We start from the raw sequence: 16,906 nt of genomic DNA, 5'->3' as shown, positions 1-16,906 counted from the left end.
GCTGCAGGAGGAAGCTTCTCTGATGATGGCTGAGCAAGGCACTGATCTATGAGTATAGAAGAATGCCATTAAGAGTCTTTTTGTTGCTACATTTTTTAAAAACAGTGGTTTTTTTCTGGGTCCCTGGGCCCTCTAGTCTCCAGTTCTAGGTCATCTAAGCAGTGGCAGGTATGGAGTGGGCCTTAAGTCAGATCAAATATTGGTTGGTGTGGTGGCTTGATTAATAATGGCACCCATAGGTTCGTGCATTTGAATTCTTAGTCACCAGGGAATGGAACTGTTGGAAAGGATTAGAGGGTTAGAAGGTATGACTTTAATGGAGGAAGTGAACCACAGAGGTGGGCTTTGAGGTTTCAAAAGCCCATGCCAAGGCCCAGAGTCTCTCTGCCTATGGATCAGGATGGAGATCTCAGCCACTGCTCCAGCACCTGCCTGCCTGCCTGCCGCAGTACTTTCTGCCGTGATGATAAAGGACTGAACCTCTGAAACGGTAGGCAAGGCCCCCAGTTAACTACTTTCTCTTGTAAGAGTTGCCTTGGTCATGGTGTCTCTTCACAGCCATAGAACAGTGGCTAACACAGTTGGTTACTCCCAGAAGCTTTGTGCCACCGCTACACCAGCATATCTACTAGGTAGGACGCCAGTGTGGATCAAAGGGTTTGTGTCTGGGTTGGTGTTTCTCTCTTGGTAGCATGCAGAGTGCCTGCTCCGTGTTCAGGGAGTTGTGTAGGTGTTGCCTTCAGCAATGGGGCTTTGCCATCAGTTTGTAGAGAGCAACCTATAGTCTTGGCAACAGCCTGGGTTCTTTGGGGGTTCCCATGGGACCCTTGGGCCAATAACTCAATTAGATGTAACCTGGTCCTGGTATTGGAAACTTCATATGGTGACAAAAGTTGGCCAGTGGGGCTCTGTCTCCCCATTATTTGGTGATTTCATTTAGGTCATTTTCATATATATATATATACATATATATATATATGTATTTTAGGAAGCTTCTGCTCTATTAGGTTTTAATAGTACCCTTAATGGCACTTAGTTCTAGCTGTCTTTGTTCAGCAATTTTAGCATGCAGTAAGTTAATAAAAAAAGATGATATGCCTACCAATTGGCTCTTCAGTTAGCTTTAGGACTTCCAGACCAATTAACTCTTGCCCTCTGCTTTTTTTAGACATAAAGTAACATAGAAAAACAATTACACTGACTCAAAGTGCATTCTTGTACAAATTATAAGTTTATAAGATGAGTCATCTAGAATTCTCCTTCAGGGACACTAAGATGATACACTTACTAACTTAATTGTTATACAAATTACAACCTAGATTTCTTGTCAAACAAATTTCAGTAATTCAAATTAGCTCAATTAATTAAGGAAGAATCTGTTGTGGTTTGGAATAAAATTCGCCCCCTCCCATGGACTCCTGTGCTTGACATATGGTGGCACCATTTGGGAAGGTTATGGAATCTCAAGGGTGGAGCCTCTTCTGAAGGAAGTAGGTCATGGGATTTTTGACAAAGTCTAACATTGACTTATAACAAATGATGAGAAGAAACTAGGAAGAGAAGGAACATATCTCAACACAGCAAAAAGTATATATGACGAGCCTATACCCAGCATTGTAGTAAATGAAGAATTTTCACCAAAGTTACAAGTAAGATTAGAGCATCTACTCTCTCTACTCCTATTCTGTACAGCACTTAAGTCTTTGCTGGAGCACTATGTCAAGAGAAGAATGTAAAAGGGACACATATAAGAAAAGAAGTCAGAGACCTAAATTGCAGATGATATTGTTCACTAAAGACTTCACCAGAAAACTCTTAGCATGGATCAACACTGTCAGCAAAGAGGCAGTATGTGAAATTAAACTACTAACATACTTTCACAGCAACTGTAACTATTTTATATTAATATCTTACATTAACATAAATGTAAATAGCTGTCTGTTTACCAACAACAGAGAGCTGAGAAAGAAATAGGGTCAATATAATCACTATCAAAACTCAATGTCATTCTTCATAGAAATGGAAAAACAATCTTGAAATTCTTACGGAAGCACAAAAGACCTCAGATAGCCAAAGCTGTCTGGAGCAAAAACCAAACCGAACCAAACCCAAACCAAAGCTGGAGGTAGCAGCATACTGGATTTCAACTTATATTACAGAGATACAGTAACAAGGACAATAAGCTACTGACACACAAAAAAGACATCTACATCAATAGAAAAACAGAGGACCCAGAGAGTAATACAGCTAAGGCCACCGGATTTATGATAGAGACATTAAAAAAAAAAATAGAGATCGCTAGAAAGACATCCTCTCTAACAAATCTGCTGGGAAAACTGGACAGCTATAGGCAGAAGACTGAGATTAGATCTTTGTCTGTTACCCTGTACAAAAATCAAATCCAAATGGATCAATACAAACCCTAGAACTGAGAAACAGTAGGGGAAAGAGAAAGCACTTAAAAATATCAGCATAGGAGAGGGCTTTCTGAGTTGCCCAGGAAATTATGCCAACAAATTACAAATAGGACGTTCTGAAATAAGCAAGCTTGCAGACAAGAAAGGAAATAAGCAAGCAGAAATAGAATATGTAACATGGGAGAACATCTTTGTCGGCTCATATCTGACAGAGGATTAATGCCTACCATGTATAAAGAATTCAAAATACTTGTAAGAAGAAATCAAACAGTCCAATGAATAAATGGACTCAATGAATGAGCCAACAGTTCTCAGAAGTTGATATACAGACGGCAGTAAATGTATGAATACATTCAACATTCTTAATGCAAATTAAGACTACACTGAGATTCTATCTAGTGTTAGTCTGCTTTGGCCGATGTTAGGAAAATAAATGTGGGGGCTGAGGAGATGGCTGAGCAGCTAAGAGCACTGGTTGCTCTTCCAGAAGACCCAGGTTCAATTCCTAGCACCTACATGGCAGCCCTCACTTGTCTGTAATTTCAGTTCCAGGGAGTGTAACACCCTCACACATAAAATGAAAATAAATCATTAAAAAAATTAAAAGCAAAAGAAAACAAATATGGTTGGAAAGATGGTCTGGTGGTGAGGAGTGCTTGCTGTTTTACTTTTTAAAATTTATTTATTTTTATTTTATGTGCATTGATGTTTTGCTTGCAAGAATGTCTGCATGAGGCTGTCAGATTTCCTGGAACTGGAGTTACAGGCAGTGTGAGCTGCCATGTGGGTGCTGGGAATTGCACCTGGGTCCTCTGAAAGAACGGGTGGCGCTCTTAGCCGCTGAGCCACCTCTCCAGCCTGAGTGCCTGCTGTTTTTGCAGAGGACTGGAGTACAGGTCCCAGCACCCGCATGGTGTAGCTCACAATCACTTGTAACTCCAGCTCCAGGGGACCTGAACCCTCTTCTGGCCTTCACTGGCACCTGCGTGGTTGCGCACACACATATACATGTGATTTTTTTCCTCTTTTCTTTTTTCATGTGTATGGATGTTGTGCTTACATGAATGTCTGTGCATCACATGTGTGCAGTGCCCCCACATATACATATAATTTAAAATTACCAAATCTTCTTTAAGAAAAAAGAGTGAAGGGAGATAGAGAGGTGATTCAGCAGTCATGAGCACTTGACACTCTTCCAGAGGACCCAAATTTTATCCCCAGGCTCACGTCAAGAGGCTCACAGCCATCTGTAAGCCCAGCTCCAGGGGATCTGATGCTTCTGGTCTCCACGGGCGCCTGCACTCATGTATATATACCCAAATGTTAGTGTGCACACACATACATACACACAAAAAAATTAAAAATAAAAGACAAATTTGAAAAAAAGAAAACAAATGCATGTATTTGCATGCAAGTATATCTGAAAATATTTTTTTAAAACATCAGTTAATATTCATAGATGCATATAATGTGTTTTAGTAAAATGCATGCCTCATCCCCTCCCTCTTATTTCTTCCCACCTCACACCGCTTTTCCATCCCAACTTCGTGTGCACGCTTAAAAAAACGTTTTTTAAACATCCACTGAATCCATTTACGGCTGCCTGTCTGTGAATGGGTGTCGAACTATTTACTGGAGCACAGCCCCTCAGAGACCCAATCATGGAAGAAAACTAACTCTTGCTCTCCAGAAGCCATCAATCAAGCCCCCTAGATAGGCGTGGGACTTCATGAGCTCCCTGTGGCTACAGATGTCTACATCCTTTGGCTCTTAGAATTTCCATCCTCCCTTCCATGATGATCCCTGATCAAGGTCTAGAGAGTAACCAAGAACTGTGGAAATGGCCTGTAATCTTTGCAGGTGTGTAACTTCACTGAAACCCCGTGTGTGTGTGTGTGTGTGTGTGTGTGTGTGTGTGTACATTTTAGGAGCTTCTATAGTAGTAGATCTCCATATGGAATTTTCAAACGTTTTTAGTGGTATTTATTCCCACATTCCCTCCCCTCCCCGACTCCTCCACTCCCTCCCATTGCGCCCTCCCTGTCTTGTCATTTCTCTGACCTTTTTCTACCTCCCACATTCTATGCCCCTTTCCTTGAAACCTGTCTTCTCTGGGTACTTCAATTTTAAACATACAACATCTAACTATTTAAACTTAGATCCTCATATGCGAGAGAACATGTGGCATTTGCCTTTCTGGGTTCTGGGTTTTACCTCACTCCAAATGATTATTTTGATTTCCTCCCGTGTACCCATGAATTTCATGATTTCATTTTTATTTGCAGTGGAATAACATTTCCTTGTGTGAATGAAGCACATTTTTTTCACTGTCCGGTCATCCAATGATGAGTATCTAAGCTGTTTTCATTTCTTGTATGTTGTGACTGGAGTAGAAATGGATATGGTTGACCAAGTATTTCTGTAGTAGGATTTAAAGTCCTTTGAGAATATGCCCAGGAGTGGTATAGTTGCATCACATGATAGATCCAATCCTAGCTTTCTGACACTAATTTCTATAGTGGTTTTTCCAATTCGCACTCCTGACAACAGCAAATCAGGTCCTCTTTTCCCCACATCCACGCCAGCATTTTTTGTCATTTGTTTTATTGATTATAGCCACTCTGATTGTGAGAGGCTGAAATCTCCAAGTAGTTTGAATTTGAATTTCAATGATGGCTATGGATAGCGAACTTTTTTTTTTTTTTAAGATTGCTTAGCCATTTTTGTTTCTTCTTAAGAACTTCCTGTTTAGTTCCACACTCCAATTTTTAACTGGGTGGTTTGTTTTCTGGATGTTTGGTTTCCTGAGTTCTTTGTATAGTCTGGACACAAACACTTTGTCAGCTGTATAGCTGGTAAAGACTTTACTCCATTCTGGAGGCTGGGACTGCCTCTTCGCTGTAAGAAGCTTTTTGGTTTCATGAGGTTTCATTAGCCTGTTATTGGTCTTAATGCCTGTGCTATCAGGGCTCTCTTCAGAAAGTCCTTCCTTGTGTCCCTGAGTTGAAACTTACTTCCTACTTTATCCTCTATCAGATTCAGGGTATCAGGTCTTATGCAGAGGTCCTTGATCCATCTGGGGTTCAGTTTTGGCAAGGTGAGAGTTGAGGATCAAAATCATCCATCATGGCTTGTTAAAGAAGCTAAAGCAGCAGTGTTTTCTCCAATGTGGTTTATTTTATTATTATTATTATTAATCTCTTTGTAAAAAAAAAAAATCAGGTGCCTGTAGGCATGTGGGCTTGTGTCTGGTCCTCAATTCTATTTCACTGATCAGTGTGTCTGTTTTTATGCCAGTACCATGTTGGTTTTTGCTGTTGTTGTTGTTTTACTATAGCCTTGTAGTTATATTTTGACATCAGGGATAGTGATTCCTCTATTGTGTTTTGATTGTTCAGGACTGTTTCAACTATCCAGGGTCTTCTGCATTTCTATATGAATTTTTTTTTTCCAATTCTGTGAGGAATCGCATTGGGAGTTTGAGAGAGATTGTATTGAATCTGTAGACAGCTTTTGGTAGGATGACCATTTTTATAGCATTAATCCTACCAATCCATGAGAGTGGAACATCGTTCCACCTTATGGTGTCTTCTTCAATTTCTTGTTTTCAATGTCTTTGAAGTTTCCATTGTATAAGTCTTTCAGTTCCTTGGTTATATTTATTCCAAGTTTTTTCGTGCCCTCTGAACCCAAGCTCAGAGAATCCTTCACACCTACTCTGTATCAGGTCATTTCCTCAGAAGTAGTGCTGAGAGGAGAGCAGAGGACAGCAAGCCATCCTGTCCTGGGCCAGGGAGGTCCCAGTTCCCACACACTGTGTGAGTTAGAGTGCCCCCCAGGAGGCAGGATTGGTGGCTCCAGCCTTATCTCTTTACAACTGATAACAAGAGACAAGTCCTCTCCCCTTCTCCCAGTCAGCCATTGCCAGCCAGGCCATTCTGCCTGCTGGCTGTCCTTGGTGGCAGACATTCAGCAGCTCTGTCTGAGGTGACATGCCAAACTCCTTTGATGGGGAGTAAATGGCTGAGCCTGGACCACAAAGGCCTGCTGCAGAGCAAGTGACAGGACAGTGAGAAAGTTTATCAGCAGTTCTGTCACCCAGGGCCTCCCCTCTGATGCTGCTCAGGCCCCTGGACCCCAAGCACACACTGGAGGTGGGGTCTCCCATGCTGCTCCTTGTCTCTCACTCCTGTCTGTCTGGTGAGGCATTCCCTTCCTTCATCTAGTTTCCATCAATAAAGTGTGGCTCTTCCACACTTCCTCTGAGCAGCTGGGCACTGGCTCAGGTGATACAGTTCCTGCCTAGCAAGCAAACAGCCACAGGTAAACAACAGGAGGACAGACCTGTGGGTGCCACAGTGTCTGGGAACTGCTTTTTGTAACTCTATGAAAACTCAGCCCAGGAGGCAATAGGATTGGCCAGGCTCACACTTCCATAGTGAGTCTGAATTCACTGGATCAATTTCCCAGCTCTCATGTATGCATTGAAATGTATTTATAAAACTTTTAGTAAAAGAATTCGTGTGGAGAAGAGATTAGATTTGAGATGGCTCCTTAAACCCTGAGTATTATCAGGAAGTTCCCATGGCACTCTGCACAATGAACAATTTTATTTGTGCTTGTTTGTTTGTTTGTTTGTTTGTTTTTGAGATAGGGCTTCTCAGTGCAGTCCTGGCTGTCCTGGAACTCCCTCTGTAGACCAGGCTAGCTTTGAACTCAGAGATGTGACTGCCTATTCCTCTTGAGTGCTGGGATTCAGAACTCAGCACAATGAATCATTTTTGAATTTTCTTTGCATTTCTTGCAAAGATATACACTTACTCGATTAACGTATGGATGATTTTCTTCCTGTAGAAGTTTGTATTGATTTCAAACAATAAAATGTCCATGTTTTGTACAAGCAATTGAACTGTGTTCTTCACCAGTAATAAACATTACATTTAAAAATGAATTTTTGTGTGTCCCTGAAGTCCAGAGGCCCCATCCTCTCTGTGGGTTTTGCCCACTGTGTTTGCCAGTCTCTGTCTGCTCCTGGAAGCTCACAGAGCCCTGCACTGGGAGGTCACAGGCTGAAGAGGCTCACTAATTCCTTCCTGGGTAACAGCCTCTTTGGTGAAGCTCACATTTAAAGGAAAAATGAGTGAAGTCAGTGCGGAGCACTATTGCAACTGTGGAGGAAACAATATTTTTAAGAAATGAGTTTCCACGTTAAAGTCACAGAAGAATTTACCACGTCTATTGCAAAGTGTCCTCTTTTATGATAAGGACAGGGCTCAGGTCCTATCTTAGCAGATTGAAAACATGAGGAGCAGCAGTCCCAGGTCATCCACTCTGGTGATGCAGCCTACAGCCTGCAGCATCTCTGCTCAGGCAAAGGGACCATGCACAGACGGGCTGTGGGCTCATCATAACATCTGCATGTTCTTTTTCTCTGTGATCTACTTGTCCAAGGGCTTAACCACTCAAGGTTCGGCTTCCTCACCTGTGACATCAGGGAAGAACATTGTCTCGCCCAGAGAGTGCTGTGCTCAGCAGAGGGCAGAGGAGGCTCCCTGTGTGCAAGCAAATAAGCCCCCCAGGAAGCAGAGCCTACAGAGTCCCCCTTTGCCTTCCTGTTCAGCTTACAGGACACATGGGAGCACTCCTCAGCTGCTGTGTCCCACTGTCCAGCTCTCCTCTCCAGCTGAGCCCTTCCAAATCTCCCAGTACAGGGACTGTCCAATAGTCTCAGCGTCCTATCTCCTGGAAAGCTCTTGGGTTCATGTTGGGATTTCAACCTTTTCATTTTCCTGTTTGTTTTCTAGTGAGGTTAAGGAGGCCTGTTGTCTGGGTCCCCCATGGTTTCCATCAGGGATTGGCCACCCTGCTGTTGTCATAGCTGTAAATGGCACTGGGGAGGCAGGCAGCCTAGCCCCACCTCCCAACCCTCCACCCCCACCCCCTCTGCAGCAGGACTCTCTAAGGGACAGCCCTTCAAGCCTGGATGGCATAGCAGCCCTGGTCTAAGGACTTCAGCATCTGCCCTCACAGATCTTCCTCCAGCCCTGTCGTTTTCTGGTCTAGGCAGAGGGCAGGGACATCCCTGTCCGGCAAGCTTGTGCATCCTGTGACCTGCTATCGTGACTCTAAGGACTCCTCTAGGGCTAGGACGTTGAGTTTCAGCTCCTGTGGCTATTGATTCCCAAGCACAGATGAGAGGGGACTCACCAACCCTAGGTGTCGGTTGCAAAAGGCACCAAGCCAGGTAAGGACAGAAGTTATCCAGGTACTAGAAAGCAGGCTAGGGGGTTAACGTTCTCAGGCATTTTTCATCTCAAAATCTTTCTAACTAATTGTATCTTCAAAATCTACAAGTGCTACAGTGATTACAATGCCTGTGGTTTTTTTTTTTTGTTAAGTTATAAGTGTTCTATATAGTTTATATCCTGACTGATGTGTGAATTGTGCTTATACCGACTGTATGCTTGAAACTTCAACAATTTTCTTTAAATATCCCAGGCCTCTCTTCTTGACGACTGTAGTGTTACTGCTCATCGATCAGGGAAACAGTAAGTAACTTTTTTTTTTTTTTCTTCTTCTGAGTTTCAGTTCTAAGTCACAAAATCCCCGTTTTCCCGTCATTATTAGTCTCTTAGTTTGTTGTTCTTCAAAGCCTATCAGAGAGAACCAGACAGCGCCAGAGAAATCAGCAATACCCAGTCTCCAAAGCTCCCAGGGACGACACTGGACAGGACCCTGAGTAATTCCAGCAGAGAGAATGGCAGCCAGGAGGGGTGGCGCCCACGGGAGTCCCCTCCGGACTCCAAGACTTTGGGAGAGAGTAAGTCTTAATTCTGTGCCATCCTGTGCAGTGGGTCCTGAGTACCGGGAATAGCAAATGGGATAAACCATGGGGGAAAGGAGGACACCGCAGGGAGCATCTTTTCACCTTCAAGTTTTAAAAGCGATAAAAAGGAAGCTTTAGTGATGCGTTTACTCTGAAGTTTCATGGTTTCATTGGTAAAATGAGCAGCTTTCCTCTGTCGCTAAGGCAACAGGCTCCTCCCGAGCATTCGGGCAACTCCAGCATGCCCAGGGGCTCCAGGTGGCGCTAGCGTCATCACACCCATGGGTGGTCCTGCCTGGGAGGGCTGTGGTTAATCACTGTCCACAAAGTCACAGGCCAACTTTAGCTGTGGAAGGGAGAGTGAAAAGCAGCAACTTGGAGTGTTGGTGTCAACGGCTGTCCCAGACCCCGCCCACATTCCTGCTAGCTTGTTTTTCAGCCTTCAGCTAAAGAGTGAGGTTTACCGAGCAAACACACTCAGCAGGCACGGTCCCCTCCCAGGCTGTGGTGCCCTGCCCTCTGCGGGAGGGGACTAGGGGAGCTCCAGAGGCCACTACGGCTGCTGACCCAGGTCATCCTGCAGGTGTGGTCCCTGGATCCCGCTGCTGCCACAACGGAGGCACCTGCGTTCTGGGCAGCTTCTGCGTGTGCCCTGCGCACTTCACCGGCCGCTACTGCGAACACGACCAGAGGCGCAGGTGGGTGGAGCATAAGTGGGCTGGGCGGGGACTGGCCTGGGGGAGAGGGGTACACTGACACCACGGTGACCTGTCCCGGCCTCTGCAGAGATTGTGGCGCCCTGGAGCACGGAGCTTGGACCCTCCACAGCTGCCGCCTCTGCAGGTGCATCTTCTCAGCCCTGTACTGCCTCCCACGCCAAGCGTTCGGCCACTGTGGTAAGAGCAACCCCCCCAACACACACACACACACACACACACACACACACACACACACACACACACACACGTCGACCTCACGCACCCGTACTTTTGTGTCTTTGTTGGTAGTGGATGGCACACCAGTCCATAGGTCATCTGCTTGCTCCAGGAGTCAGAAATTAGAGCAAATTAGATCCGTGTCGCTCAACAGAGTTCTAATCATTGTGAATCTGCAGTGAATTTATCGTCATTTCCACTTTCCTTGTGAGGATTGCTGGGTCTACGGTGATTTGCGAGCAGTATCTCAGAGCGTCGGGGTTCCAGGAGCCGCAAGATGCAAGATGCAGAGCGGAGTTAACCTGGGAGCCCAGCTAGCTCCGCAGATCACAATGGGGACACAAGGACTTCACTGAGCAGGAAGGGAGGGGTGGCACACCGCCACCTGATGTCCTGTGCCTTCCTTTTAACAGGAGCTGGCTTGTATTCCCATGGTAGACAAGTCAGCAAAGGTTCACCCTTTAGAGCCCTGTGTCCCTCTCCGCCTCTGTCACTCCCGGGTGGTTTGGCTGTCCACTATGTCCAAGGAACACTGCATGAAATGAAACCCCTGAGCCATTTTTCTGCTCTTCCCCGGGCAGTCCTGACCTCCTCCAGTGGATGTGGCACTGACCCGTGGGTCCCTTTCTCCTCCCTCAGGCAGTCCAGGAAGGGCAGTGCCAGAGCAGGGGAAGGTCCTCACCTGCACTGCCTGGCCCCACCCTCTGGCCATGGCATTGGGTTAGGCCATTTGTAGAGGAGGACAGTCAAGGATTGCTTAGCTCCTGAGTCCCCTTGCCCCTTCCTGTGGAGCACCAGGGGTGTCTTCAGGCTCAGCCATCCACACACTTAATGCCTTCCCTCTGCTCACTGAGCATCCCCAAACCCCCTTTCTCTCCCAAGCAATCTCAGTTGGTTGGGTTTACATCTCTTGATTCACTAGCTGCTTCTCCTGAGTCCCAGAGATTGGAGGACACAAATTTTGGGAATCAGGATAAATTTACAAGGTAAATCTGGTGCTCTCATAGGTGAGGTCAATTCTTACTAGCAGTTCTTTCCTGGGAATCGGGAGAAGGGGTTCTTAGCAATCTCCCATGCAAGGTCTGCAGGGCAGCATCTGAGTGTCAGGATATTCAATTACTGTTTCACATCCGTGGAAGCACTCAGGGCTGAGACTCCTGTCTATCTGCCAAGGTCAGTTATGAGGGCTTCTGAAAATGCTTCCATTCATCAAAAGTTGGACAAAGTAGCAAGATCCTCCTCCAGGGTGACTGCCTTTGATCCACTGATTCTGCTGCAGGGCCCATTGCAAATGGTAGAAACAGAGAATACCTTGTTCAAGCTCTCTAGCTGACCGGTGATCGTGGGGTTTAAGGAGGGCCATTTTGTGGTCGTGCTGACTGTATTCTTAGTCAATGTGCTCCGACTACTTATCTCATTGGATTCCACCACAATTTATTAAGTAGGTATCCTTCATAATCTATGGCCTCTCTATTTAAGGAAAATAAACTTAGGGATGAAAACTTCCCCTGGTAGCTAACAGACCACTGAGTCACCCATGTGCCCTTTCCCACAAGGATAATTCTCAATATGAAAAGAATGTTTTCATGCGTGATGGCATTATTTAGAGTGTTGAAAATTGGCCATGTTTTAAATTCAACCCCAAAGAAACATAAGAAAAAAAAATTTTTGAGATGCCTTCATGAGATATCATGTAAACATGAAAAACCACTTTTGAGATAATTATAATACTTTGATATGCTATCTATGGATGGGAAGGATTAAAAAATAGATACTATCCTACAAAATTATGTCTTTCCCCCAGCGGCCCTCAGGCTGAAAGATCTCCAAGAACCTCCTTGCTCTGACTGGGTCCTCCAAGTGAAAAAATGAAAAGCTTCCACCTAGCTCAGGTTAGAGTTAGTGAAGCCCTTCCTGTTAGAGCAGCCATCAGGAAAGAATAGATACTTATGAGCACCAACACTAATGAAGGGCTGGAGGTGGGGCTCATCATCAGAGCCCTTCACTGGCACATGCTGGGCCCTGAGTTCCATTTCCAGAGACGCAAGGAAAAGTAATCAATTGGCTATTGTGTAGCACAGTGATAGCATATGTATTTAGAATGTTTTAGACCCTGGATTTAATCTCTAGCATCAAACATGGATGTGTGTGTGTTGAGGGGGGGACTTCTGGTATGGTAGGTAATCTGAACATGAGATGGACCCAGACCAAGCTGCTATAATTTCAGTTTTCTCTTTACATTCATTATTTATGTGTACATATGTGTTGGTATGTGTGAATGCCATATATGTGTGCAGGTGTCCACGAAGGCTGGAAGAGGGCTTGAGGAACTAGAGCTACAGGCTGTTGTGAGCCACCAGACTTGGATGCTGGGAACTGAACTCTGGTCCTCTGCTGGAGCAGCGAGCACTCCTAACCACTGAGCACCTTCTAGCCCTCAGTTTTTCTTTTAAACAGTGCATCTGGCAACAACAACAATAGTAATAATAATAATAATAATAATAATAATAATAATAATAAAGCCAACGAATAAATGGATAAATACCTGTGGGTAGACCCTGAACCTAGGGGTACCTGCTTCCAAGCAGCTGTGAGCTTGTGTGTGTATAACTAGTGTTGCGTTCAACCATCCCCAGACATGCTCTGTGGGAGGTTTTGTCTTGGTGGGCAGGCCTCTTGTGGCAGAAGGGCAGGAGGGGAAGCCCTCTGACTCCAAGGGGCTTCCAGCCGAGTCTGGTTTTCACAGTGAGACGTGATGTTTCCCTTCTCACGGCAGTCTCTAAAACCTCCAAGAATTAAAACAAAACAAAACAAAACAAAAAACAAACAAACAACAACAACAACACAACAACTTGATCCTGTTGTCTGTTCAGCAATAAAGGCACCTTGACAGGTAGCCAGTGGTCAAACTTGGTTTCTTTTCTTTCTTTTTCACATAGGCCAAAAGTAATGGGCATGACAAAGGTCTCTGGCATGTCCAAAAATCTAGAAGACAGTTGGATAAATATATAATAAGATTTCAGGTGCCAGTAATAAATCATCCACGAGTAACGGGATTTTTTTTTTTTCTCCCATAGTGTGGCATAGAATGGTGGGGGTTCACAGAATAAGAAATGTAGATTTTCAATAAACAAAATATTAATAAAACACTTAAGTTTTTATCTAAATGTACAGTGGTGTTCTAATTTTTTCTTTCTAATATCAAGGAATCTCCATGGGAAGCACACCACAGTAGTCACAGGTCTAGTTTGGGATCCCAGGTTGTTTATTTCATGGAGCCTGCTGAACCTGTATATTTGAACTTGTAGTTTGTGTGTGAGACCCAACTGCCTAAGGGGCCTGAATCTTCCCCTGTGGCCTTCATTCTCTCAGAGAAGGTGACCCTGTATGATTGACCCTGTCCTCACCTGAAGCCATGTGCTTTTACCTGTGTATGGCCAAGATCTACGTCAGGAATCTTCATCAATTGCTATCCTCTTCCTCCTGCTCCTCCTCCTCTCCTGGCCCTCCCTCCCCATCTTCCTTCTTATTTGAGACATGCAGGGTATCACTGTCTATCTCTGGTTGGCCTGGAACCCGCCTGCCTCTGTATCCTAAGAGCTAGGATTAAAGATGTGTACCACCACCCCCAACATCAACACTTTTTGTTCATTTGTGTGGATTTTTTGTTTGTTTTAGGATTTTTTTTTTTTTTGATGATGCAATCCTTGGGGTTCTCTGGCTAACCAGCTTATCCTAATCTGTGAGCCCCAGGTCCAAGAGAGAGACATTGTCTCTAGAAAACAAAAATCTGGAAGGTGCCTGAAGAATGACAACCGAGGTTGACCTCTGGCCTCCACAAGCACGCGGATACCTTGTATACGCACATGAACACTTGCTTGCACGTAGACAAAGACGCAAAGAACTAATCTGGACAGAGAGTTTGGGCCATCTGTATCACAGGTGGCTGCAAACTGCTTTACATCAGTTCTATTTGCCCTGGTTGAATCACGTACAATAAATACTCTCACAGGCTTCCCTCTCCTGCTCATGAGCTAAATGAGTTAGGCTATAGAAAGGACTGTTTGTTTGCCCGTGAAAACGATGGCGGCATTTCCCTTCAGCTTTCAGTGTTCCACAGAAATTTAGATGTCTCCAGATGCAGGAAAAATAAGTCTTTTACCCGTTTGTTCTGAACACATGCTAGGCAAGAGCTCTGTCATTTAGTCCAGAAGAATGAAGATGGCTGGACACGGTGGTACACGCCTTGTGTCCCAGCATTCAGGAAGCAGAGGCAGGAAGTTCTCTGTGAGCCAGAAGCCAGCCTGCTCTAAATAGTGAGTTCCAGGCTAACCAAGGGTTGAATATTGTGACTGTATACATACACACACACACACACACACACACACACACACACACACACACACACGGGGTGGGGCAGGTCCCAACCGTAAAAGGGCCAGGCTCAGAGCCCGGCAGAGGAGGACTTTAGTGAGAATGGGTGCAGACATCCCTATGTTCCTTCAGCCAAGCCTGCAACTCTGCACTTTATGGATTCTCTGTGTTCTTTTTCAGACCTGAAAGGCTTCCTCTCTTCAGGGACCAGAGGGTCAAGCGCAAGCAGTGCTCTGAGTCTTCTGCTGCTCTGCCTCCTCCTGCAGGGTGTGGCTGGTGAAGGCTGAGGCTTCTAAGTGCAATGACAGATTCTCCTGGGGCTGCAAGGAGTCACCCTTGATTGCACCTGGTACCACAGGATCCCAGCAGGAAAGCTGGGCAGTGGGCGTCTGCTTGAATGTTGTATGCTGTAAATAACAGAGTCACTGCAATGTGATGGATCCTTGTGCTGTGCAATAAACATGTTCAACAGTGAGCCCTCCTAGCTTGTTGAACCTCTTTTCAAGGTCTCCAATGGAGGCAAACCTCAATACAGGAGCCCAGCAAGTTCAACCCAGAATCCCTTTCTGAAGGTTTCAGAGTGTGCACTGAACAGGATTGAATGAGACCCCCAAACAAGTGGCCCCTCCCAGGTAAGGGCCACTCTGAACAGCCGGGACCCTCTCTGTATGCCTCACTGCTGAGGCTCCTTGTCACCCACTCTTCACTGTCAGTCTACACTGACCTCTGAGCCCATGGGAGAGGGACGGTGCGTCCTGAACACTGTTCTGGGTTTTGCAAAAACCAACAAACTGAAACGTGCTGTGTAGGTATTGAAAGGAAGACAGGAGGGACTGGGGGCAAACGTCCTGGCATCTGCCTCCTTCTCATTAGCAGTAATCACACCATCCTTAGGGGGTTCACAGCACCTAAGATATATTCATATATAAAAACGAGGCATTTAAATGGAGTTAACGTGTTATCGAGGGGGGATACCCTAACTAGATATTATATGATAACAAATAAAACCCCCAGTACCAGGAACAGGTTACATCTTTTGAGTTGTTCATCAGTGGGATCCCATAAACACATCCCCAAACATTACAAGCTATTGCCAATGCTCTTGGTTACCATCCACAACTCGATGTTAAGGCCCTACTGCTGAAGCCGCTCCATTCTTATGTCACAGAACATGGAGACATCTAGCTGGCACTCACCTGGGAGCTTCACTCCCACTCACAGGCTAGAAGGTGCTGTACATGCTATTGGAGGAGAAAAGCTGTCAATCTCACCCCGCTATGAACCCTCAAACAACAATAATGACCTGCCTAGCAAGAAATACTCTCCTCTGGTGCAATTGTGGCAAAAATCTCATGGAAGTAACCAACCTCTTTTCTTAAATTGGGTTTAAGAGCCACTCCATGAGATGGAACCTGTATCTGACACTGTCAATAATATCAAGAATCTGAGACTAGATAGGTCATAAGCCCTAAGGCAGAACCTACTACTATTATTCTGCTAAATGACTGCAGCCATAAAACTATAATAAAACAACTCATAATGACCTACGGCTATACTCATAGATTAGTGTATTCCTCGTCCTTCACCAGAACAGCTTCTTCTTGTAGCTAATGCTAATTAACACACAGATCCACGACTAGACAATGTACAGAGAATAATGCTCAATCCTGAATGGATGTCTATATCACAGTCCTCCCTTGAAGGCTCAGAGATCCATGTGGAAGAGATGGCGGAAAGACTGTAAGAGCCAGATATGGGGAGATGACCTCTAGGAAACAGCATTTAGGACAGACTGTATATATGCATATATATGTGTGTATGTATATGCATGTATATATTCACTGAGACTGACAGCATGCATGAGTCCCACAGAAGCTCAAGCCAGATACAATCCCAGCATGGAGGAGGTGTGGACATGAAGCCCTGTCCCTAGTCAAGCATTTAACTTGTTTTTGATTTTTTTTTTTTTTTTTTTTTTTTTTTTTGGTTTTTTCAAGACAGGGTTTCTCTGTGTAGCTTTGTGCCTTTCCTGGAACTCGCTTGGTAGCCCAGGCTGGCCTCGAACTCACAGAGATCCGCCTGCCTCTGCCTCCCGAGTGCTGGGATTAAAGGCGTGCGCCACCACCGCCCGGCCTTGTTTTTGATTTAGAGGCTTTAGATATTAAATTTTTTTTTTTTTTAAATACGGGGTCTTACTGTGTAGCCATCGCTGGCCTAGAACTTGCTTTGTAGCCCAGAATGACATTGAACTCACAAAGATCTGCCTCTGCCTCCCAAGTGCTGGGATGAAAGGCATGCACCGTGCCTTGTGTCTCTAGATATTATAAAGAGAGCCTAGACTGGGACTAGAGAGA

At 45.0% G+C, this 16,906-nt stretch overlaps 1 protein-coding gene across 1 annotated transcript; it reads left to right on the top strand.

Annotated features, from left to right (window-relative positions):
• Window positions 1-8,608: 8,608 nt before the first annotated feature.
• On the top strand, window positions 8,609-15,017 carry LOC131893839 (cryptic protein-like). Its single transcript, XM_059243941.1, has 6 exons — window positions 8,609-8,661; window positions 8,916-8,965; window positions 9,070-9,237; window positions 9,827-9,941; window positions 10,030-10,139; window positions 14,733-15,017. The coding sequence occupies exons 1-6, from the start codon at window positions 8,609-8,611 to the stop codon at window positions 14,837-14,839; spliced, it is 603 nt and encodes a 200-aa protein (XP_059099924.1). The 3' UTR covers window positions 14,840-15,017.
• Window positions 15,018-16,906: the final 1,889 nt, after the last annotated feature.

The sequence above is a fragment of the Peromyscus eremicus genome, chromosome 16_21 (assembly GCF_949786415.1).
Source record: "Peromyscus eremicus chromosome 16_21, PerEre_H2_v1, whole genome shotgun sequence".
NCBI classification, from domain to species: Eukaryota; Metazoa; Chordata; class Mammalia; order Rodentia; family Cricetidae; genus Peromyscus; species Peromyscus eremicus.
The sequence above is the reverse complement of the archived record's forward strand: the minus strand, read 5'-3'. Positions and strand labels throughout refer to the sequence as shown.

Coding starts and splice junctions, on each gene's coding strand:
- LOC131893839 (XM_059243941.1), top strand. CDS start 8,609: ATGAGAGGGGACTCACCAACCCTAGGTGTCGGTTGCAAAAGGCACCAA. Junction 9,238..9,826: donor CTCCAAGACTTTGGGAGAGA/GTAAGTCTTAAT, acceptor GTCATCCTGCAG/GTGTGGTCCCTGGATCCCGC. Junction 9,942..10,029: donor GAACACGACCAGAGGCGCAG/GTGGGTGGAGCA, acceptor CGGCCTCTGCAG/AGATTGTGGCGCCCTGGAGC.